General features: G+C 41.2%; 1 protein-coding gene and 2 long non-coding RNA genes across 5 annotated transcripts; 1 reads left to right on the top strand and 2 right to left on the bottom strand.

Moving 5' to 3' along the window:
* Positions 1 to 3914: 3914 nt before the first annotated feature.
* Positions 3915 to 9580, bottom strand: LOC120404895. Its single transcript, XR_005598239.1, has 3 exons — positions 9466 to 9580; positions 7630 to 7896; positions 3915 to 4565 (listed from the first exon to the last, which is right to left on the bottom strand). It is a non-coding gene; the product is annotated as an uncharacterized LOC120404895 (long non-coding RNA).
* A 57-nt stretch (positions 9581 to 9637) lies between these two features.
* Positions 9638 to 18514, top strand: HMGB1 (high mobility group box 1). Of its 3 annotated transcripts, none has more exons than XM_039537942.1 (5): positions 9638 to 9776; positions 12502 to 12664; positions 12878 to 13023; positions 14216 to 14390; positions 16609 to 18514. In XM_039537942.1, exons 2-5 carry the CDS (start codon positions 12515 to 12517, stop codon positions 16783 to 16785), a joined length of 648 nt encoding a protein of 215 aa, XP_039393876.1. In that variant the 5' UTR covers positions 9638 to 9776; positions 12502 to 12514; the 3' UTR covers positions 16786 to 18514. The 3 variants fall into 3 exon arrangements, with proteins under 3 accessions (XP_039393876.1, XP_039393871.1, XP_039393863.1); XM_039537937.1 differs by having other exon boundaries at positions 9643 to 9800; XM_039537929.1 differs by lacking the exon at positions 9638 to 9776 and adding an exon at positions 10422 to 10552.
* Positions 13597 to 23737, bottom strand: LOC120404906. Its single transcript, XR_005598245.1, has 4 exons — positions 23675 to 23737; positions 22618 to 22671; positions 22320 to 22351; positions 13597 to 13727 (listed from the first exon to the last, which is right to left on the bottom strand). It is a non-coding gene; the product is annotated as an uncharacterized LOC120404906 (long non-coding RNA).
* Positions 23738 to 24465: the final 728 nt, after the last annotated feature.

The following is a 24465-nucleotide window of genomic DNA, read 5'->3' as shown; positions in this document are numbered from 1 at the left end:
AAATTCTATTCTTTGGAAAATAATTCATCTTTATAAGTTTACAACTTACACTGCAGAGTGCCTAGTAGTTCTGAAAGCACCCACTTCCTTGTTACTGTACAGTGTGACGCAGCTCAGAGGATCATTGACAAATACAATGTAATAATCATAAATGTACACCAAGCACTGCAAAACTAATAGGTGCAGTGACAGTGTTATCATAGGTGTACACTGAGAACCACACAATTCCTAACAGGCCCTGGAACAGCAGGGCCAGGGAGAGCACAGTACTCCACAGTGCGTTTTTCTGGCTCACTGTTGCAGTGCTCTTTCAAAGCCTCACTGATATGGGAGTAATGCACTTTGTGGAGGGTGGTGCTGCAGCTGAAGAGATAACATACATCTGGGCTCTTTAGAAGCAGGCCTGTGCACTGAAGCTGCTAGTTCTGGTCTAGGCACTAGCCTTGTGCCCAGAATTATGCCATCTGCTTGGAGTCTCTGGAAGGTGAGCTGCACCTGAAGTCTGAGACAAAAATTCATGGCACACTACGTGTTGTATCCCAGGCAAATCAAACATCTGAAATGGACATCAGATTCAGGAATAGTGCAGCTCATGAATCACATTTTTTGAACCTCTTCTTGCTGTAAGAGCCAGGCATGATTCCCACCTGGCCCAAAAGAGGTGCTGCACGGAGGCCCTCAAAGAAGAATGTTATTTTTTTCTGTGCATAAAGAGTAAAGAAACCAAGGGAACCAAATGTGTGTAATATATATATTTTAAAAAATTCCATGAGTGCTTCCCACTAAGAAAAACTGGATTGCTGACATTTGCATTGTATCCTGATAAAATGCTCTCAACATATAGTGAATGTAGGGAACAAATGTCCATGCAAATTTGTCTTTTTGTTTCCAAGTGTAACCCTTCTGCCCATCTGAGTTGGCAGCAACAAGGGCCGGCTTCAGTATCTAGGAGTTCCGTTTCAATAACACAATGCAAAAACATCTCGAGCCCCCACCCAGTGACCTGGGACAATTACATGCCACCCCCCTGGGCACCTCTAAGAGGCAATACTTCCCCTCTTGCAAGCACAGAGTCTGAGCGCAGCAAAATCCTTTTAATAAAGGAGGGAAACAATGCAGCGTTATGTTGGGGAAACACCACAAACAGGATTCATAACACAAACCATAAGCAAAAGACCCCTCCCATCCCCTGCCCAAGTAAGTTTGGCAGTATCCTTTTCCCCTCAGGGTCTTAAGTCTAGCAACCTAAAAAATCACCCAAAGTCCCAAAAGTCCAACACCCCAAAAGTCTCCATCCCTGGTCAGTGCAGCCCCAGAGTTGAAAAGTTTATCTGCAGAGTTTTACCTCCGAGCCTGGGTGGGGGGCACAGCAGTGTTAAGGGGCACCTAACATGGTCAGAGGCCGACTGCCCTGCCTTTCCATGGGGTTCTGCTGTAGCCTTCACCATGAGCCAGTCCACAGCTGTTCTACAACATATCTTCAGCCCCCCCACAACACTCAGTGATTTCAGCTTGTAGTAGAGGAGCCTCAGTGCTGATGCACCATTGGCCCAAAGTTAATTCAGCTCAGCAGCCTCTAACTAGACTCCTAATGGATTTAAAAATAGCTCTGATTGATAGTCTACAGTAGAGACAAGAGAAGATGTAATTGTTATTTCAGGCCCTCGAAAGGCACCTATACTATCAGGTACAAGTCCCTGCCTCTGCCTCTCTAAATTCACTGGGTTTTGGAACCCATGTCCCTTATCTAGCGAGTGCTGCTTAGTTGATGGTGAGTCCCTCTGTCATAAAATAGTTTCATTGTCCTTGATTCACATAATCAGGGTAACAACACTTTATTCTTCCTGCCCTAATAACAGAGAAACTGGGGATTCCCACAGCAGCCAAAGTGACCATTTGGGCTGATGCTAGGTGGGGTGGGTGTGCCTATGCAAACAAGATCAGCCTCTGAAGTTCTTTTCCACAACTTGCCACAATTCACCATCAGATGTCAGGGTAGAACTCATCCTGACTCTGCTTATGCAAGTTTTACCCACTTCACAAACTGAACAGTGTAGGTATATTCTTCTATTTTCATCATGGAATTTGTTGTATTTTTCTAAATATCTTGTACCTGTGCATCACGGGAGAAGCAAAAATACATCGTATTTCCTATCAATTGTTTGAAAAGCACTTCAATGGTGAGCACTATATAAGCGCTAAGCCTGACTAAAAGCATACCAACAAGCTATAGAAATTATGTAATCACCTCCAGGGCTCAAATGTCAACAGAAATCAACTGACTTAGAAATCAAGCTTGTCAAGGAATTCATGGCAGCAGCGCCAGTCACCCTGACTGCCTCCCCAAGTCTACTTCCTTCAGTCACCACTACTGTGGCTTCTTCCCAGGCCATTCCTTTAGCTGCTACTTCCACTCTCCAGCCACCACTAACTTGCCCATTCAAAATACCCACTCACTCAGGGAGTGGAGAAATGGCCTTCTCAAGCCCTGCTATCTAGATAATGTTTAGTAATAGAAAAACAGTTGGCAATACACATTAGTTACTCTGTGCAAGATGAACAAATCCAGCTGAAAAAAGATAAAGCAAAACACAACTATTTGCAGACCTGCCAAGTCTCACTCATTTGGAAGAAGTCTCTCTCACTGGGGATTGATTTTAAGACAGTATTTAAAGTATTTCCCATTGATTATGAAAAGACAGATTTTAGAACAATTTATAATCACAGCTCTGTGTTTGATGATGAGAAACTGAGAATGGTGTAAGTATGGCCTATGTACAGGTTGGTACAGTAGCCTTGGTTAAAATGTACTATACTTTTTCTGAATGCATTGGTAGCAATCCACACTGATGGGTAACCATGGAAGCTGAATATGACAGAGCCCAAATCACCAGTAGCTCCATCCTTGGATCATGTGGCCAGATGCCATGTCTCTGCAGAGGTACAGTTGTTTTGCCCCTACTTTGGGCAAGAAATGTAGCATTTTGCTTAGAAACCTTCCTAAACTAGATTTTTTTTAAACCTGTTTGCTTTTGGGTTTGATTGACAAGTAGAATTACTTTTTGCCATACTGAAGTCACATTGGCACTCTGATTTTTTATATGAGGGAATACCTCTGCTGTGTGCTAGTTTTTATCTAAGCTAGAAGGGCTGGAGTGACAAACAGCGCTGCCCGGGGGCGGGGGGCAATTTGCCCCAGGCCCTGCAGGGGCCCCCAGGAGAATATAGTATTCTATAGTATTGCAACTTTTTCCTCTGGGTGGCCCTGGTGACAAAATCATGAATAACACCTCAATTTTGAGGTCAAAGCTATTTGCTGCCAAAATAAGCTATAAGACAAGGTGACTCCATGCCAGACATTTGTGTGGACTGGGCAGATGTTGCCTTTTCTACAAAAAGGAAAACCTGCATATGACAGAAAAGGCAATAATCCACTCCTTTAGGGAGACTGCTGTCCTATCCTGAGCTATTTCTGTGCTTCCTGGACTTGACAATGCATCTCCTTTCTCACCTTGGTCAGCAGATGTCAGAACCCAAGTAAGTGTACACTTTTTGGGACAGTTGGCTTCTTCAGTTTGATTTGTTTGCAGTATGCTATGAAATGACAATTATTCTTGCTAAAGTTTTAAAATGGTGGGTTTGTGGTTGAGAAAGAAACAGGTATCCTGCACCAAGGTATTCATCCTGCAGCCAACTCTGTCTCAGGTTCATTGACAACCATAGGATTCCAATCTAGGCAGAACTACCCTGTCACTACTCATTCACTCTAAATAGTCTAGAAAGACAGTCTTGACTTCTGAGTGTTCTCTTTATTTCAATTCCCCTCACGCACTCCAAAGACAGGTAAAAGGGAAGACAAACAGGCATTTTAAAAGAAAATAAGTTTAATAGTCTAGCTCATCTTCCTTGGAGAAGGAAACAAATTGTGTTCTGGAAAAGAAGGAGGTTGTACCTGTACCACTGACAAACTTTTCCACCTGTGTCCCTTGAGCAAATAGTTAAAAAGATGTTAGATATTGTAAAAATTCAAGAAGAGCAAGCTGAGCTTTTAAAACCTCTATTTTCCTTCTAGTTCCAAACAGGAATCTTTTTTATTCTGATTTTGTTATATGTATGCTGGTGAGGCCTACATTAGATAAAGCAGTCTCATTCTTTGTTAACAACACAACAGTCCCATCTGAGAGACTATTTCCCGAAAGAATCCATGGTTTTCAAGACAGAAGTATCCTCAAATAGGAACACTGAAGCTTCTCTGTAGACATCCACCTGTTATGCTAGAGTAATTATAACGGGGGCTAAGATAAGTCTTGTTTAGGATGAAAAATTAGTCTATTAACAAAGTCTGTTTGGATGAGGCTTCAGGTGGATCATGCTTTATGTAGCCTTAGTTATGAATTTTTTGGTAAGTTCCTGTTATCCAATGTACTGAACAGGTGACCCTAATGGATGTATCTTTCATGTAGACTCTCTTTCAAACCAGATTTTGACTTCAATAACGTTTGTAGGAGAAGTGGTTGGGTTTTTTTTTTTTTTTGTGAGGCATTAAAAAAGGGATGTGGCACCACCTAAAGAGGAGAAAAAACACATTACTTCTATCTTTAGGAATATTAGGAACAAATATTAGAATTCTTTGAGGGGGTCAACAAACATGTGGACAAGGGGGATCCAGTGGATATAGTGTAATTAGATTTTCAGAAAGCCTGTGACTAGGTCCCTCACCAAAGGCTCTCAAGTAAAGTAAGCTGTCATGGGGTAAGAGGGACGGTCCTCTCATGGATCAGTAACTGGTCAAAAGATAGGAAACAAAGGGTAGAAATAAATGATCAGTTTTCAGAATGGAGAGAGTTAAACAGCAGTATCCTCCAGGGATCTGTACTGGGCCCAGTGCTGTTCAACCTATTCATAAATGATCTGGAAAAAGGGGTAAACAGTGAGGTAGCAAAATTTGCAATGATACAAAACTTCTCAAGATAGTTAAGTCCAAAGCAGACTGTGAAGAATTACACAGGGATCTCACAAAACTGGGTGACTGGGCAACAAAATGGCAGATGAAATTCAATGTTGATAAATGCAAAGTAATGTACATTGGAAAACATAATCTCATCTCTGCATGTAAAATAATTGGGCCCAATTAGCTGTTACCAGTGAAGAAAGAGATCTTGGAATCATTGTGAATAGGTCTCTGAAAACATCTACTCAATTTGCAGTGGCAGTCAAAAAAGCTAAGATAATGTTGGGAATCATAAGGAAAGGGATAGATGATAAGACAGAACGTATCATATTGCCTCTATATAAATCCATGGTACTCCCACATCTTGAATATGGCATGCAGGTCTGGTCTCGCCATCTCAAGAAAGATATATTGAAATTGGAAAAGGTACAGAAAAGGGCAACAAAAATTATAAGGGCTATGGAACGGCTGCCGTATGAGGAGAGATTAATAAGACTGGGACTTTTCAGCTTGGAAAAGAGACGACTAAGGGGGGATATGATAGAGGTCTATAAGTCATGACTAGTGTGGAGAAAGTAAATAAGGAAGTGTTATTTACTCCTTCCTATAACACAAGAACTAGGGGTCACCAAATGAAATAAACAGGTAGCAGGTTTAAAACAAACAAAAGGAAGTATTTCTTCACACAATACATAGTCAACCTGTGGAACTCTTTGCCAGAGGATGTTGTGAAGGCCAAGGCTATAACAGGGGTCAAAAAACAACTAGATAAGTTCATGAAAGATAGGTCCATCGATGACTATTAGCCAGGATGGGCAGGGGTGCAAAACTATGCTCTCAAGTGTCCATAGCCTCTGTTTGCCAGAAGCTGGGAATGGGCGACAGGGGATGGATCATTTGATGTTTACCTGTTCTGTTCATGCCCTCTGAAGCACCTGGCATTGGCCACTGTTGGAAGACAGGATACTGGGCTAAATGGACCATTGATCTGACCAAGTATGGCATTCTTATGTTCTTATCAATTGGCTAATAAGTTCCTCATATTCCTATACACAAGGACAGCTCAGAAAGTTATTGGACTGTGGAGATGTATACAGAACCTGGAATAGAAATACCAGAGGTGATGAAAGAAAACTTACTTTTACAAAGAGTTTCCGAAACAATCAGAACCTCCACATGGTGTAGAGTATCAATACCTTTCTACTGTCATATCACAAAGGATATATTTTCTCTTTTCTAAAACATTGGCTCTAGATTACCACTGACAGTCATCTTAAGAATAAAGTTTGTAAATGCCTTTCCACTTCCTTTATTTCTCCCCAGTTCTCAAAGACAATTTGAAGAAGTTCAGTATGACCACAGACACCACCTTCTACACAGAGGGCCAGAGGAGTAGTCCCTTCACAGTTGTGTACTCTGTTTTTGGAAGTAAAGGGTGAATGGAATACCAAAGGCAATACCAGACCTTAAGCTCTTCAACAGATGCAGAAAGAAGACTCCCTTCAGGAGGGAACATTCACTTCCATTTTGCCAATGATTTCTCAGAAGAATTTTGATTGTAATACAGTTGCCTGCCAACATGAGCCCATCCATCCTTCTCACCAAAAGGTACTCAGGTTTTTCTACCAGAACAACAATTACAAAGGGCCACTGCCCTCTGCACAGCCCCAAATATATTTATAAACGTTTAATAATTGTGATGGAGGACTTAGAAAGGAAATTCTTTTGCCCTCTCACAGAACACATTCTGAAAGAGGCACCAACCAGGGAAGAAACAATTCAGAAGACATCAAATATGATAATCAGAGAGCATGTAGCTTTATTTATCACCAGTTTAAGATAAAAACAGTCTCATCTTCAGCAGGGCCCTAACTCAACACCAATATATTCTGAAAGAAGACAGGTTTAGATTTAAACAAGGTTTAAGATTATGAGATCTGCTTTCTGATCATGCAGAATGAGGGACCATGTTCTCCAGGGCCCTTCCTTTCTTCAGCCACATAGTGAAACTTTAATGAGAGATCTGAACTTGCAGGGATGGAGAGCTCATAGTTGGAAAAATTAAAATCCAGGGAGTTTGGATGATGCAGAGAAGAAACCCCAGTGTAGATTTCTTGGAGCTTTGAGCAATAAGCTTTGCCCTTCAGTACCTTTGAAAATATATCAAGGAAATATATCTCCTTGTGAGGTTAGACAATAGTGTAACATACCTTAAACAAGGAGGAGAGTACCTGCAACCAGTCTCTTAACTAAGAAGCCATTCACTTCTTCTGTGAAGCAGAAAGGGATATTGATTGTAAAAACACCTCAAGAAAGCAATCTGGATTTATCTGAAGAGAAACACGCTAGTGAGGAAATATACTGCAATATTTGTGATCCATCATCCATGAAGAAGAGGGGGAACCAAGCCTCAAAGTCTGCTATAGCAAATTGGATCAAAGCTGGTATACTGCTAAGGATATTCCTCCTCTGGAAAGTATTGCAATTCATTCTATAAGATTAGTGCTTATATCCTGTACTGAAAAACTTTGGACCTCCTCTTGTATGATTTAATACAGTAGTATTAATGTATATGTATTAATGTATTTGTCTGGTGATATGATATGGCTAGAAAATTCAACCACCCCCTTTATTTTGGTCCATTTATAATTCTAAATTTAACAGAATGTATACTTTACCTAGCTGATCACTGGTATTTCACCTATCTTCTTTCATTCATATTATTCTTGTGCAGGAGTGATCACATGTAAATAGTTAACTTTGAATATCTAGTTAGTTGTCATGCTTGGATGTTCACTTTTTCTAACTGTAGCGCTTTGGAAGTGTTCATATGGCCATATGTTCTGGGAATGGAGCTACTTAGAGATTTGTCCTCCTTCCATCTTTTAGACTGCTTCCAAACTCTGAAGACTGTATGGATCACCTAATAGTAAGGACTGCTAGCCCTGTTATTAGAGAAAATAAATTAACAGGTAAGAACAAATTATTCTTTGCACACTTGTGTAGCTTTCTGGAATCTCAGTGTTTTACAAATGATAAAAAAACTTCTAACATCCCTATGAGGGAGGGAGTTGTTTTTTCTATCTTACTTATCATTAACCTGAACCTGGTATAGTCACCTACACCCATGCAAAGTAGATGCTAAAGGTTATTATTTTGATTTGGTAGCCTTTTACACCCACTTTGCACTGGTGTAAATGACTACACAAGTTGCAGGGAAACCAGGGTGATTCAAGCCTAGAAAAGTTAAGGCCCAGATTTTCAAGCATTCATTAATTTTGGATGCCTCAGCTTCTGCCCAAATTGATGTATGGAGCCTAATTTTTAGAAATATGGCGCACCCACAGATCTAATTGAAGTCATCTGAGGCACCCAAAATCAGTGGACAGTTCTTTGAAAATATTGGACTAAGGATTTTGGTCCAAAGTCACTAGGGTATGTCTACACTTAAAATGGTATAGCAGCACACCTGCATTGCTGCCTATGCACCGTTGTAGTGCTTCAGTGTAGTTGCTTGCTGCCCATGCCAAAGGGAAGGCTTCTCCTTTTGGCATAGGCAAGCCATCTCCCTGAGAGGCAGAGGTAGAGCAGTAGATCTTGGTTCTATTTACAGCTTTATTACAACAAGAGACCTCCAATGGAATTCTTCTGTCGACCTATCATTGTCTACGCTGGGGGCTAGGTCAGGATAGCTACATCTCTCAGGGTTGTGGATTTTTCACACCCTTGAGAGACGTACATATGCTGATGTAAATTCCCAGTGTGGACTAGCCCTCAGGAAGTCTGTTGCAAAACTGTAAATAGAACCCAGATCTACTGCCTCCTACTCTTGACTTTTAAGTTGTAGAATAGATCATGCTTTGTGCCTGAAATATAGCTATGTCAGATAAAGTAATCCATATAGGTAAAAACATACATGGCATATAATGTGTTTTTAGATTGGACTACTCTATAGACATTACTACATGGGGAAGTGTGACCTAGAGGTTTAAATAGGGTGTGTGGGGAGGCAGGAGACGTGGATTTGATTCCTAGAGACCTGCCACGGCTTGATATCTAATGTCTCTGTGCCTCACTTTCCTCATCTGTAAAATGGTGTTATTTATCATATAGTAATTCATAGTGTGTAGAGTGTGCTGATATCTTAGATAGAAGGCACCACAGAAATGTGTGGTGGCTGTATTATGATGCTCTGGGAGCATCTGTCTCAGCAACATGCACCATTTACTAAGGGTCAGTATTTGCCACTGGTGTAACAAAATGGCCTGCTGTCCCCTTGCCTTGTAGCAGCAGGAGCCTGGGGGGTAGGGTGTGTGGGGAAAGGGTTCTCAAAGCAGGCCTCTGGGTGCTCTTTGGGGAGATAGAAGTGGCTGTGCGGTTGGGGGAGCGAGGCGCTCTTTGGCTAGGCTGGGAGTGCATGGTTGCCTATGAGCTGTTCTCCTCATGCACAGCAGCACTGCACTAAGTCTCTCCGAGCTGTACATCCCGCTTCAGCCAATCTCCCCTCCACTCACTTTTATATTTGCGCGCCCTTTCAATCCTCAGTGACGTGTACGGCTCCGCGGCCAATCCGTGGCGTCCTCTGGTCAGGACAATGGAAGGGGCTCCACCAATTAGATTGGCCGCTGGCTTGGCGGCCGCCAATAGGAGCGGGGCTGTGTTGAGAGTAATGTTACCAGCGCTGAGAGCGTGAGGAGGCTGCGTATCGATCCCGCTCTCAGCCATTGCGGTGCATTGGGCTACAGCGAGACCAGGCAGTACTGGGGGCCAGCGCGAGCAGCCGGGCAAGTGTCTCAGCGCCTGTAGCTCGCTGCTGAGTGACCGAGTGAGTGTGCGAGCGAGGGAGGCGGTGAGTATCCCGGGCCGGGCGGGCGGCCGGGCTGCGCGCTCCGGCGCCAGCGCAGCGCTCGCTCGCTCTGCCCCGGCCACACAAAGGCTGCGTCTGAGGCAGGCTGTTGGCGGGCGGCGGGGCCCGCGGGCGGGGCGGGAGCCGGGCGGCCGGCCGGGGGGAAGCGGGCGAGCTCGTGAAGTGGGAAGGGAAACCCTCCCCGTCGTGCTCGGTCTTGGGAACGGGGGGGGGCGGCGCGGGCGGCGCCTCGCTGCTCCTGCCGCCCTGCGGCAACTATCGCCGCAGGGCCGGGAGGCCGGGCGCTCCCCGGCGGGGCTGCGGCCGGGGCGCGGGGCCGCGTCGCGGCGGGCGAGCCGGAGCTGCGCTCGCTGGAACATGGCTGACGAGCGCCGTGCGGAGGGCGCGAGGCGCGGGAGGGACGGAGGGCGGGGGCGCAGTTCGGAGGAACTTTTTCCAGCCGCCTTGTCTCCCTCCGCCCAGGCCGCGGCGGGGCTTTCCCATCCGGGGCGAGTGGCCGCCCGCCGTGTGCGGGGCGCCTGGGGGCTGCGGCCGGACCCGGCCCGCTCGCCGGGGGCTCGGGCCGCGCTTGGAAGCGCGCCGCCCCCCTCCCCCACCGCTGTCATGGCTGAGCGTGCGCCGGGCGCGCACACAAAGGGAGGCAGGAAGGAGCCATGTTCTCTGCGCGGCAGCGGCCATTCCGGGAGGCCGCCGCGCTCGGAGCTGGCGGGAGCGGCGGGGCCCGCGCCGCTGCCGTAGGTAGACTGGGAGCCGGGGGCCCTGCCTAAAGCGCGGCCGCACCCGAGCTGCCCCCGCGCACATTTCAAGGGGACTTTCTCTCATCGTCAGGCCGTTCGCACAAAATGGGAGGAATAGCGCTGCCGCTGCTGCCCTTCCCGGGGAGCAGCCTGCGCCACTGCAAACCTTCTCCCAGCGCGCACGGGAGCGGGACCCGCCGCAGCTCTGCCTAGAGACTGATCAGACACGCGCTCCCCGTTAGACACGACAGAGGGGCGCAGGCTTTGCAGTGAGGGTGTCTTAGCCTGAGAGCTCGTCGCAGCGCCAGCCGTGGGCTTAGTTTAGATCCTGCAGTCGCCTCTGTACGCTTTACACGAAGACATGATTAATAAACGCAGGGTTCCCCCCAGCAACAGCGGCGCACAACACAATTAAAAAAAAATTGTGTTTAATTCTTGGGCGTGGGAATTGGTTATACAAGGGAAGCCACAACTGTGCCTTCAGATTTAATAAAATACATTAATCTCCCCCTCCTCTAAAGTTACTGCCTCATGTCTTTCCAGAATGCATACAGCTGGAACATTTTTGATGCAAACACATACACCATCTACTGTGCCCTTTCTCTGATTTTGCCCCCTTCTTTTGCAGCATTTAAAAAAAATTTTTTTTTAAGGGGTCTTAAGTTTTCCTCTGCCTCCTAATGTTCAAGATAGCTGGAAGATGGCTTTTAAATGCAAGTTAATATGATAGTTGCAGGGTTTTAATTGGGGTGTTTAAGGTGAAAAGACATTTACAGTGTTAATAAAATGTGCTGTGGAATATGAATTCCCCTGTTTCATTTTTTCTTTATTTTCCTCCCACTTCCTTTCTATGAAAAGGAACAAGTGAACCCCCTCATCCCACCCAGCTGTCGGTAAACTATCCTTGAGTGAAAGGGTTGCTCTGGAAGCATCTCCATTGCTGGCGGGAATGGCTCCTGGTTCTACAGTCTTGTTTACTCAATGGAAACTTCAAACCGGATGTGTTTAGTCACAGAGCAGAAATCTGTTTGTCCATACGCCAAACCGATCGGAAACGCTGCTTCTGTGGCAATACATGCACACACCACCCACTTGTTTCACTCCTCTCTGGAAGAGCAAAGTTTATGCCGCAGTGGGCTGGAGATGTTTTTTCCCAGACTTATGGAGAAATTATCTACCTTGTGTGTGAATGTGGTGCAAAGATATTTTTCCATCCCGTGTACCCTTTAAAAGATATGGGGATGTCTGCTCAATGAGCACAATCTTACATATGTCATATATAAGTGTCATGCTTTTAAAGCCATTGGTTGGAACATAACATGTTTCAGTGCTGTATTTAATTCCACTGTTTCTAGCTGCACATTGTAGGGAGAACAGATTTTTGCAGTATAATTAAAGTGGAAAGTAACTTGGCATATTCTTTCTGTACTTTTTTCATGCAAAGTTATATTTGTACAGCATTTTGAAAGTGGGTTATAAAATATTTACTCTTTTTTTTCCCAACAAGCTGATCAGGATAGGATACTGTAATATTTCCCCCTGCCCCACAATAATTTCTCCGTTTAAGCCTTTCTAGCCCTTCATTAGCTGAGGGGAGCAACTTCCCTTGAGACTAATGACAATACTTGATTGCTGATGACTCTAAATATAACAGGAAGACTTTTTTGATAATAGCCAAATGTCTTGAAGATGAGGTTGTTTGTATTGACCAGGTGATGTTAAAAAATAAAAAAAAAAACCCCAACCTGTAATAGCAGTCCTTTTTTTGCAAGTTACATATAGTTTTCTAGGAGAGGGCTGTAGTTTGTATATAATCTGAGAAGTCCTCTCATAAAAGTTAAGAACTTTTATAGATCTTAGTCAACAAACTCATTCTTCTCAACTTTGTATGATTTTGTTGGAGTCAAAAAATAGTTTTAAAAGTTTGTTTTTCTTCTGTGTTACAGAAAATCAGCAAAAATGGGCAAAGGTGATCCTAAGAAGCCAAGAGGTAAAATGTCTTCATATGCCTTCTTTGTGCAAACTTGCCGGGAGGAGCACAAGAAGAAGCACCCAGATGCTTCAGTGAACTTTTCAGAGTTCTCAAAAAAATGTTCAGAACGGTGGAAGGTAAGATAAACCAAAAAAAAAAAAGTGTTAATTTACAGAATTACAGCATAGTTTAAGACTGAATTGATATTCATCTAAAGTAATTATATTTACTTACTTTGTTCAAATACCGGTGAATGCATTTCCTGCCTTTAATGTTACTCCCGCTACAGTTTGGAATGGGATCGGATGCACTTTTAAATCATGCACTGATCCCTATTTATTGTTTTATAGACTATGTCTGTTAAGGAAAAAGGAAAGTTTGAAGATCTGGCAAAGGCTGACAAGGTTCGTTATGAAAGAGAAATGAAAAGTTATATACCACCCAAAGGGGAAACAAAAAAGAAGTTCAAGGATCCTAATGCACCGAAGAGACCTCCGTAAGTAGATTTCCAGTTAGTGTATCTTCTACAAGAGCATTGCATTGAAATGTATACATAAAATGGTCTTTTAAAAATCCAAGTTAGAGGATTTGAAGTATAGAAGAGTACACAATTTCCAAATGTAGTGCTGCCAGTAACCACATTTAAAAATCAGTTGGATTTAGTGTTACAAATACCACATTATAAAAAGATCAGATCAGGCTGGAAATAAAATGTACATTTTTAACAGTGAGTGTAAATAACCATTGCAACAATTTGCCAAGGATTGTGGTGGATTCTCCATCACTGACCATTTTTAACCCCAGATTGGATATTTTTCTAAAAAACATGCTCAAGGAATTATTTTGGAGAAGTTCTATACCTCTGATCTACAGGATATCAGACTAGATGATCATAATGATCCCCTTCTGGCCTTAGAATCTATGAATCTATAAATCTGGTCCATTTCAATTATTGTTTACTTGGAACATGACATAGAATTGTTGGAATAGATTATCTTTAAAAAAATAAACCCATTCTGTTATGATCAATGTTGACCGTTTTTTATTAACAGAATTTTGCTAGCAGCCAGACGAAATAACTCTAGTTTAAAACAGTGGTAGAATATTAGGCCCCAGTCCTGGAACCATTCTGGCAAATGCAGAACAATGTCCACACAGAGTCTCTTTGAAGTCAGTGGGGCTCTGAACCGGCACAGGGACCTGCGTACATGAAACAGTTTGGAGAATTGAGCCTTTTTCCTTAAAATAGGCCATACCACTGAAAGATAAATGTGAAATTATCATGATACCAAGCTTGTATGGTGCTAAATCTTTTCATTTTTAAAATGGAGCAAACCCTAAAAGATAAACTAAGAGTGTGGCTGGTACTGACATCTGGAAATCCTTCTACAGTAATCACGAGATTATTGTAATATTTCCCGTGAAACAGTTTGTATGGTCCATGTTCTCAGAACTGTTAAAATCAGAGAAACTTGGTGGGGTTATGCACAACATGTGAGTGTGATTTCTAAAGCGCACTAATGTGTCGCACATTAATTGGTCAGTGTAGACAGTGCTGGTGCACACTAAATGTTCCCTAGTGTGCTTTAACATAGTATTACTGTATCATGTAGTGAAGGTCTCAAAACTTGCTATGTCTAGTACAATAGTTTAACCTTGATACTTAAAATTACGATTTTTCTTTTCAGTTCAGCTTTTTTCTTATTCTGCGCTGAATTTCGTCCGAAAATCAAAGGAGACCATCCTGGTCTGTCCATTGGAGATGTTGCAAAGAAACTAGGAGAGATGTGGAATAACACTGCTGCTGATGATAAACAGCCCTATGAAAAGAAGGCTGCTAAACTGAAGGAGAAGTATGAAAAGGTAAATAATAGGATTCAGTGTGAGCCAAGGGTTCTTCCCTGTTCAATTCAAATTTGAATGATTAAATAATTGTAAGTAAATAGGTATATCTCCATTTATTTATCTCCATAGAACTGCAAGGGACCCTGAAAGGTCATTGAGTCCAGCCCCCTGCCTTCATTAGCAGGACCAAGTACTGATTTTTGCCCCAGATCCCTAAGTGGCCCCCTCAAGGATTGAGCTCACAACACCGGGTTTAGTAGGCCAAGGCTCAAACCACTGAGCTATCACCCCCCCCTCTTTTTTTTTGGCAAAATAATAATCTCCATGTGCATAAATTAGTGAGTTGTGTGTATCAAAGGACTAAGTGATTGACTTGGTTTTTAAAAAGAAAATTCTTCTAGAGTACTCTGACATTGTACGTCACAAATAAAATTATGAAAATGTCAGATTACCTTAGCATCTAGCGAGAGTGCCTCTAATAGCATGTCCTTGTGAGGATTATGACACTTTCTTTCATCATACTTCAGATCTTATCTTTTGATATTTTAGTACATATCGTATCTGTTTTGAATAATAAAAGTAATGGTTCATAGCAGCAGCTGATTTCTGCAACCAGTTTGCAGTATTAAGTAATGCCAATAAGGAAAAATGTCCTCTTTAAATTTGTTTGCCACATACTGTTGAAGAAATAGTCATAGCATATGTTCATATTAATTATCTTAAAGAACAATTTTTAGTTTACTTTATACCTAAAGGGTTAAATATTAGAGGACAAGATGTTTGTATTAGGCGTGTATTCTGTTGCACCCACTTTGTGTTAATTTCCTTCAAACAAATAACATAGCTATTAATGCATGTTAGGACGCCATTGTCAATCTATTAACTTGTTTTCTTGTATCATTAAGGCTACTTCAGTGATAGGAACTCTATTTGAGTATTGGGGCTATGGAGCAGTGGCAATGACATTTTGATTTCCATATTCCCATCCCAGGACAAGATAGCTAAGGGAGAGAGAGATGTATGATGGGATACATACCAATTCTCCTTTACAAAGGAATAGTATACATCCCTGGCTGTTGTGTATTGCACACTTTAGCATGTATGCTGAAATCCTGATCAATAGTGTCTCTTTACTGTAAAACCAGTTAAGGAGTGGGGGCTTCTAGCACTAGGTAGGAATCATGCCCTGCAGATACACCGTGGGTTAGAAAACTTCCTGTGTTAGCCCTTTGAGTGCAACATAGGGCATAATTTGCTCTTTAGTATGTTAATTATTCACATATAAATCTACATTTTTGGTATGATTTAAACAAAGAGTAAATTCAGAACTGCAAGTGAACTTTCCCCAGTAGTTTAAATTATAAATTGACTGAAGCATTGTAGTTTAGGGCTATTTTAAATATGGGGGGAAGGGAGGGATCTGAAGCCACTAACTTTTACTTGCAGCTGTTTCTCCCTTTACTGATATCACCCAAATTTGTCAGCAAAACTTGCACATATGCTTGGGATTTGATCTGTGTAAAGTTTCCTTCTAGAGCAAACTAATGTCTGAGTTCTGAAAATCTGAGTTGGTAAATATTTCACTTAGACCATTAATATTAGTTAGCGAATGCCACTTCTGAAATAAATTACTAATTTTAAGAGATACCGAAAGAACTGCAAAGGGAGCAGTTTAAAGAATACTGTATGGGAGGAACATCAAGATTTAGGCCGTCTGCGTAAAGGTGTTGCCCAGTCATAGGTTTAATATATGCTAGGATAAATTATATTCTATACTCCTAATTTTTTTTTTATAAAGCCAGGGGTCAAACTGATTTTTATGACTTGATATTCTATTGGCAATCATCTAGCTTCATTTTATGATTGAAGTTTTGAAAAAGTATGAATTTTGAGTTTTATGCAGTGTAAGCCTATAGAATACATTTACTGCACACAGAAGGTGGCACTGTCTACTCTTCAAAGTTCTTGTACCTTTTTTGTTTAATAAACTTCAGTTAAGCAGAATGCCATATAATTGCATTTTACTGAGGCATAACATTGCTAATATTAGACCATGTCATTCTGATGTGTTGTGGATGGCTAATTATAATTTTATAATATTTTGTATGTGTGAAGATGTAGATATCTCAGTGGTTACAGCATATCTGCAAATTCTAAACTTTCAAATAACATTTAGGCAGAGCTCTTCTCTGGTTAAATCTCTTTAAGAGATCCTTTTCCCACTTCTCTTGTCAAGGATATTGCTGCATACCGGGCTAAAGGAAAGCCTGATGTAGGAAAAAAGGTAGTTGCCAAGGCTGAGAAGAGCAAGAAAAAGAAGGAGGAGGAAGAGGATGAAGATGATGAGGAAGATGACGATGAGGATGAAGATGATGAGGAAGATGACGAGGAGGATGAAGATGATGATGAATAAGTCTCTTCTAGAGCAATTTCTTGTCTATAAAGCATTTAAACCCCCTGTACACAACTCACTCCTTTTAAAGAAAAAAAAAATTTGAAATGTAAGGCTGTGTAAGATTTGTTTTTAAACTGTACAGTGTCTCTTTTTTTGTATAGTTAACACACTACCGAACGTGTCTTTAGATAGCCCTGTCCTTAGTGGTATTTCAGTGGCCACTAAACTTGCCTGGTACAGTGTGGGGGTTGTAAATTGGCATGGAAGTTTTAAAGCAGGTTCTTGTTGGTGCACAGCACAAATTAGTTATATATGGGGATGTAGTTCATTTTTCATCTTCAGTTGTCTCTGATGCATCATAAAAATAATTGTTGTTCTGTTAACTGAATACCACTCTGTAATTGCAAAGAAAAAGAAAAAGTTGCAGCTGTTTTTGTTGACATTCTGAATGCTTCTGAGTAAATACAATTTTTTTTAGTATTGTTGTCCTTTTAATAGGTGCCCTTGAAAGATCATAATTTTTCTTTTTTGAGGGGAACTCCTCTTTGCTTTATTGTATGCCCATTTGGGATCACGTGATTATTACAGTTTTCATCTTTTCATATAACCAGCTGATAAACAAAGCTTTGATCTGCATACCCTTCAAAATCATGATAGGGTAGGCAAAGAAATATACAGGCATATGACAAAACAGAATTTTCTTCTGTAACTGGAAACAAACAAAATCTTATCCAACTGATATTTGCTTGGATTTTGTGAAATGTAATATTGAGTTGCGTAAGTTTACCAGTCTTGGAGAGTTGAGAAGTATTGAATTCAATTTTACAGTATGGAATACTTCAGAAAAAAACCCTCTAAAATGTTGTCCTAGAAGGACCAGTAGGAAGGGTACTCTCATCATGGTGTGTGGGGAATTTACATGTGACTCCATTACTATGTAATGGAAGTTGTATTTGTAAATCTCTGGGCACTTTTAAGAGAGAAACATGCCCCTAAAATGTATGATGATAAAAATGATAAAAGTACCATATTACTTTTTTTTTTTTTTTGTGACAACATAGTGACGGCTATGGACTTTATACCATGAAACGCTCCTGGTAGTAAATAGCCCACAAGAAAGGAATTTACTTTCCAACATTTTTATAAATGGTACCATTATTTGTTAAATCTGTGTAAATTCATATTTTTGATCTTAAAATTCTAGTTTTAGCCCTTTAAACAAAGTTGTATATTGTCTCAAACTAAAATGAGATAAGATGTATTTTTCCTGTTAGGTTTTATACCGCACTCTTCATGTTTGCCCATTTATAAGTTAAATATAGTTGTATGGAAAAGTACATTTTATTAAATTTTTGCATTTAAAAAGTGAAATGTTTAACTATGATATACCAACAATGTCTAATTTGATCAAATATAATTCTCTTCCAAAACCAAAGCTAAGTTTTTTGCATATTCAGTAAAACTTCAAGTGCTGGCAACTGTAACTATTTTCACATATACCTGCTTACCAGTTTGGGGACAATTTGGCAATTTTGTGGTTATAAAATTATGGTTCTCAAGTGCCAGTGTTTAAAAATAGCATTGTAATTTTACACGCTTTTGTGATGGAGTATTGTTTTGTTATACAATTTTGACTTTCAGATTCTTATTTCAATTTGCATTTGTTTATGTATAACTTCAGGAGAAATACTGAACACCTGAATCCTGAATGATACTAATAAACTAATAATTGCAGAGGTTTTAAATATTTAGTTAACTGACTTGCTTTTTTGTATCTTGTAAAAATTTACATATTTGCTTTCAGCCTCAAACAAAAGAGGAGTGCCAATCAAAAGATCTCTTCATGGAGAGCAGGAAATATAGGATAGATAAACTTATTTAAATATTTGTGATTAGACACTGCTCTTAAATCATAATTCACTAGAAATAACCTTTTATACAGTAGATTTTGTTTCTCTTGGACGTGCTGGAGAAAATAGATTTGATATTTTTTGTTCTCAAAACAAGGGATATGTGTTCTAAATCCATGATTGACAAAACTAAAACTCAGAGTAATTACTCTGTCTCATAAAATGGGTGGTAAGTGTCTATTTGCCAGAAAAGGACAGTAGTTCTCTTGCCACAATTGTCAGTGTCTTTGTCTTCAGTAGAGGTGAAAATGCAGGAAGAAAAAAACCCCAGCATCCCAAAGTATGAAGGTAAGTGGTGGGGGATCTGTAATAATTAGGCTTGGAAGAATTTGATTATTTTTTATAATTTTGATGGATAGCAATGTTTGTTTTTAAGCATTTTTCTACTTTTATCAATTTAATTTTAATAGTTGGAAGGTTACAATAATTTAATGACTGTAGATGTTGAGATTCAAAAAATTAAAGCCTTATAGCCATTAAAACACATTCTCAAAATGTCAAAACATACACAGTAAGCAGCACTTTTCTTAGTGTTTATCTGTAAATTTTGATATGAATGGAAATATTTTTCACTGGGTTGCATATGTACAGTGAAATTTGACATTTACATATGGAAATTAATCCTTCCAACTCTAATTATAACTGCTATCTTGAGAACAAGAACCAAAGGTAAAATTTTCATAAAATCTAACTACAGTTAGATCTCTGGAGCTTTAATGGATCTCTCTTAAATACTAAAGGGCTAAATTCTGCCTTTGTGTGTGGGGTGGTGTAAAGGCAAAACTTTGGTTTAAGAATATTGGTTGCAGGTATATTTAAAAAAAAATCAGTGAGATAGTTTTTGAGGCTGAAAGGCATCTTTTCTTTCCACATATAAAGTTTCATTCTTGTTACTGTATATCTCAATATAGAACTATTACTGTCCTAAGATAAAATATATATCTAGGAGATGGGAGTTGGGATTATAAACTTAGCGTAGGTCCATACTTACCCGCTGGGTCGACCCGGCGAGTTCGACTTCTCAGAGTTCGAACTATCGCGTCTAATTTAGACGCGATAGTTTGAACTCCGAACGCGCTCCTGTCGACTCCGGAACTCCTCCACCGCGAACGGCGGTGGCGGAGTCGATGGGGGAGCCACGGAGTTCGATCCCGCGGCGTCTGGACAGGTAGGAAATTTGAACTAAGGTAGTTCGACTTCAGCTACGCTATTCGTGTACCTTAGTTCGACACCCCATCCCATTTCCCCCCCCCCCCCCCGTAGTGTAGACCAGGCCTTAGAAACTGGTTCTGCAGCAGCAATAAATCAATCTAGCTGCAGGACTGTTCTGAGGCAAGTTATTGCTGACATCTTTGCGTTTGCCTTAATATGATCTGTAAAAGTTCCTGATTGTGATTGCTAAAGAATGAGAGATGCAGCTATTTAGATACAGTACATCAGTTACAAACACCTCAGGAATGGAGGTTGGTTGTAACCCTGAAATGTTCGTAACTGAACAAAACATTATGGTGGTTCTTTCAAAAGTTTACAACTGAACATTGACTTAATACAGCTTTGAAACGCTATGCAGAAGAAAAATGCTGCTTTTAACCATTTTTAATTTAAATGAAGCAAGCAGTTGCCTTACCTTGTCAAATCTCAGCTTTAATTTTTTAGTAGTTTGCATTTAACAGTATTGTACTGTATTTGCATTCCCCCCTCCCCTTGCCTGATTATGTATTTCTGATTCCAAATGAGTATGTGTGGTTGACCGATCAGTTTGTAACTCTGGTGTTCATAACTCTTGAGGTTCTACTGTATGGTTCTCTATAAGAGCCATCTATTAGTGTCAAAACAACTGGATACATGTTCTAAAGGCTTTAACCTTTTATATAAGAACTTGCTTTTGGGCTAGGACATTGCTGGCATATGGAATCTGGTATTTAGGATAGGGGAAAGATTTTGCATGAAGATTGACTAAGGAGTAATATCTTATTTCAAATTATGGACTCATTTGTAATAACTGTTGGTTAGTTTTGGATTTCTCGTAGATCTTGAGGCAAGCTGAAGTCCCCCCCCCCACCTAATTTTAGAGAATTCACATTGTTTTTGCACTGATTTTAGCAAAATATATAATTAATAGTTACACCAATACAGAGTCATAGGTCCAAGCTAGAGGGTTGCACCAATTTAACTAAATCAGTTTTTCTACTGATTTTAGTTAAAAGTGCAAAATTGATTGTAGACAAACCTTTAGAAATTTGAGGTAATGGGTCTCAAATGATTCCAGGTTTCTGCAGCATAATTAGGACAATGCTAACATCTCTGAGCCTGAACCCTTTTTAATGGCTTTTATTAGTAGAGCAAGCCCATCAAGAACATAAGTAGGGGCTGTGCACAAATTGGCTTTCTCTTTGACTGCTATTCCAGATTTCTATGAACTTTAAAAGTACCCCTAACAGGAGGAGAACCTAGACAGCTTTATATAAAATAGAATTAAAACTTTTGTTGTTGTGGGGGACAAAGAGCTTGAACAGTTTACCAACACTTACTATCCTGAGGGCTAAGCCTGCTAGCAAGGATAAAATAGGGTGACCGGGACTGTCCTGATAATATCAGGACATCTGATTTTAGGGGACTTGTCCTGGGTCCTGATCTTACATTGGTTGGGACGCCCTTTGTCCCAATATTGGTGACCGTCCAGACTGCAACTGCGGCAGCGCTGCTCACGGCTTCCTGGGGTAGCTCCTGGCACCCACCTGCTGGCAGGAGCACCGCGTGCTGCAGGGGCGGGGCTTGCAGGTGCCAGGAGCAGGCGGAAAGCCCCTCCCCCCCCCCCGATCCAGAGGGACCAGCCTGCTGGATGCTTCCTGGAATGGGAAGCACCCCAGGTAAGCACCACTGGGACTCCCCACCTCACCCCCTGGCAGGTCCCTCTGGCTCTAAGCATGCAGAGCTCCCCTTCCCCACCACCCACTGGTGCCTGCAAACCCAGCTCCAGCAGCTCCCATTGGCACTTTTCCTGGTCAATGGGAGCCATGGAGCTCGCGCTTGTGGAGTGTGCAGCATGTGGAGAGTCTGGAGACTCCCCTTGCCACTCTCACCCTAGGAGCCAGAGACCTCCCAGCAGGGCTGGTGAGTGCAGCCAGGGAAGGGGGCAGGGTGCGATGGAGTGAGTGTCTGGGAAGTGTGTGTGTGGGGCGCTGGGCTGTGAAGGTGTGGAGGGTGCTGGGCAGTGGGGGAAGTTTGTGTGTTTTGGGGTGCTAGTGGGGGAGATCTGTGTGTCAGGGCACTGGGCAGTGCGGGTCTGTGGGGCATTGTGTAGTTGTGGTGAGGCTATGGGGAAGGGAAGGGAGGGGGGAAATCTGTGTATTGGGAAACTAGTGAGTCAGAGGGGTCTGTGTGGGGTGCTGGGCAGTTGTGGGGCTGTGGGCAGGGGATGTGGGCAGGGTGTGTGCACACAGCAATGTGCATTTGTGGTGGAAGGATTGTAGGGGGGCTCTGGGCATAGTGGATCCAGGGGGCGCTGGTAGCGCACGGCCAGGCGGACCAGTGTGCCTCTGGCTCCAGTCAGGGCTGTGCATCTGTGTCCCCCTGCTCCTGCTTGCCTAGTGTGTCCTGATAATTCACTCTTGCGATCTGGTCACCCTAGGATACAAATACCTGTGCCACCTCTTGCTCCATAGCCATGCATGCTGAAAATGAAAGAGGGAGAAAAATTTTATTGTATTGTAACGTTATTTCTACATACCTTCATTAATTACATTTTAAAATGCATGTCAAAATACAAAAAACATTGCATATATTTAGTTAATGAATTTTCATCTGCATTTGTCAAATATTTGCCAATAGTATTTGACCAGCTCTTCAGCTGGTCAAATACTACAATAAAAACATACTGAACTAATCATTTGACAAACCATGACATTCATCTAATAGTTTTTCAAACAGCCCCACTTACTCTTTCCTTTTTGCTGTATTCTTTCCCTTCTTGGCATCCCTCCACATTTCTTTCCTATAATGGATAAGAGTGTATGTATATTCAGAGTTGTCAAAGGAAATGCTCTTAAAAGGGAAAAGTATCATGGGGATGTTTTGCTCTGCGGGTTGATGTACACCACCTGAAAATAGGCAACTAAGAATTTGTCTATACATGAGTTATTCCATAATAACTCTGTGTGTACCCTTATTCTGGAATAAAAATGCCTTTTTCCAAATTGTCTTAATCCACTTCAAGCTAAACTAGTAAAAGGCACTCTTATTTCAGAATGAGTGTCCACACATGGTTATTCCATAACAACTATTCCATTTTAAATTATGAAATAATTTTCATGTGCAGGCTTTCTTCCGACATTTGAGTAACAAAGTACAAACGAATGAAAACTTACAATATTTTGTTCACTTAACATACATTTTCATGGCTACTGATAATGATGCCACAATTTTTTCTTTTGATTCCATGGGTTTAGGCAAAAGAGGGCAGTATTATTTCCTAGGAAAATAGGTTTTCCTTTAAGGATGAAGATCAGATTGTTCTTAAAGCTAATTTGTGCCATTGAGCCATACAGCACTGGGTTCCGCTTAGAGAGTACCTAATTTAGAAACTCATCTTGTGGAAGTGATTGCTCTTAAAAGTGACCTGCAAAGGAGAAGCTCTCCTTTTTGCATCTTTATGATGGATAAAAATCTTGCACTTTAAAATGAATACGAATGTCCACTTGTTTTTACATTAGAAATTCAGGCTCTGTCTCAGATGGAAGACTGGAGAGCTAGTGAAATGGAGACATCCCAAAGAGCTAAAATAATGAAAAGTTGAGCAATAGAGAAGGTATTTTTAGTCACTGTTTATTACTGTGTAATAAACTCACAAGAAATGGTCCTAAGACCTCACTGAGGTCCTCAATCACACATTTTTAATGCTTTTAAAAAAAAAGGGGGAAAAAAACCTTTTCAGGCTCTCTCTCCATCATAAAGAAAAAGAGGGTGCAATTATTTGCAGAGCATCTTTAAGAATGTACCTTAATTGAGAGGAAGAGAAGGAGTTCTAAAGGAGTTTGATAGACTAAGGAATCTCTTGATAGCTGGAAGAGAAAAAATTCTAAGATGAGATATTGCACACTCTCTCCCTCTTTTTTTAATATCGTGGAAAATAAAGTCTCTGACGTCATCCACACATGCTATGATAGCTGGCAAAATGTGTTTGCAGCTAAGGCCATCAATGTAGCAGATGTGGTTTCTCCTTTTCTAGCTAGACAAGTCCTATTGTGAAAATTGAGTGAGGCCTAGGACCATTACATTTCCCAGCTGACCTGTTCTGAAAGGAAGGCCTGGTCTACACTTAAAAATTAGATTGACCTTTCTACATTGCTTAGGTGGGTGACAAATTTGGGGATATGAACACCATAGTTAAGGAGACCTAACCCCTTAACTAAATTAAATTAAATTAATTTGCAAACTTGACACCATTAAATTAGGTTTGAATAAAGACTGGGAGTGGATGGGTCATTACACAAAGTAAAAACTATTTCCACATGCTCATTTTTCCCCTACTGTTACTCACACCTTCTTGTCAACTGTTGGAAATAGGCCATTTGGTTATCACTACAAACATTTTTTTCTCTCCTGATAATAGCCCACCTTAATTGATTACTCTTGTTATAGTTAGTATGGCAACACCCATTTTTTCATGTGTGTGTTATATACCTACTGTATTTTCCACAGCATACATCTGATGAAGTGGGTTTTAGCCCATGAAAGCTTATGCTCAAATAAATGTATTAGTCTCTAAGGTGCCACAAGTACTCCTCGT

The sequence above is a fragment of the Mauremys reevesii genome, linkage group 1 (genome assembly GCF_016161935.1).
Source record: "Mauremys reevesii isolate NIE-2019 linkage group 1, ASM1616193v1, whole genome shotgun sequence".
Taxonomy (NCBI): domain Eukaryota; kingdom Metazoa; phylum Chordata; order Testudines; family Geoemydidae; genus Mauremys; species Mauremys reevesii.
The sequence above is the reverse complement of the archived record's forward strand: the minus strand, read 5'-3'. Positions and strand labels throughout refer to the sequence as shown.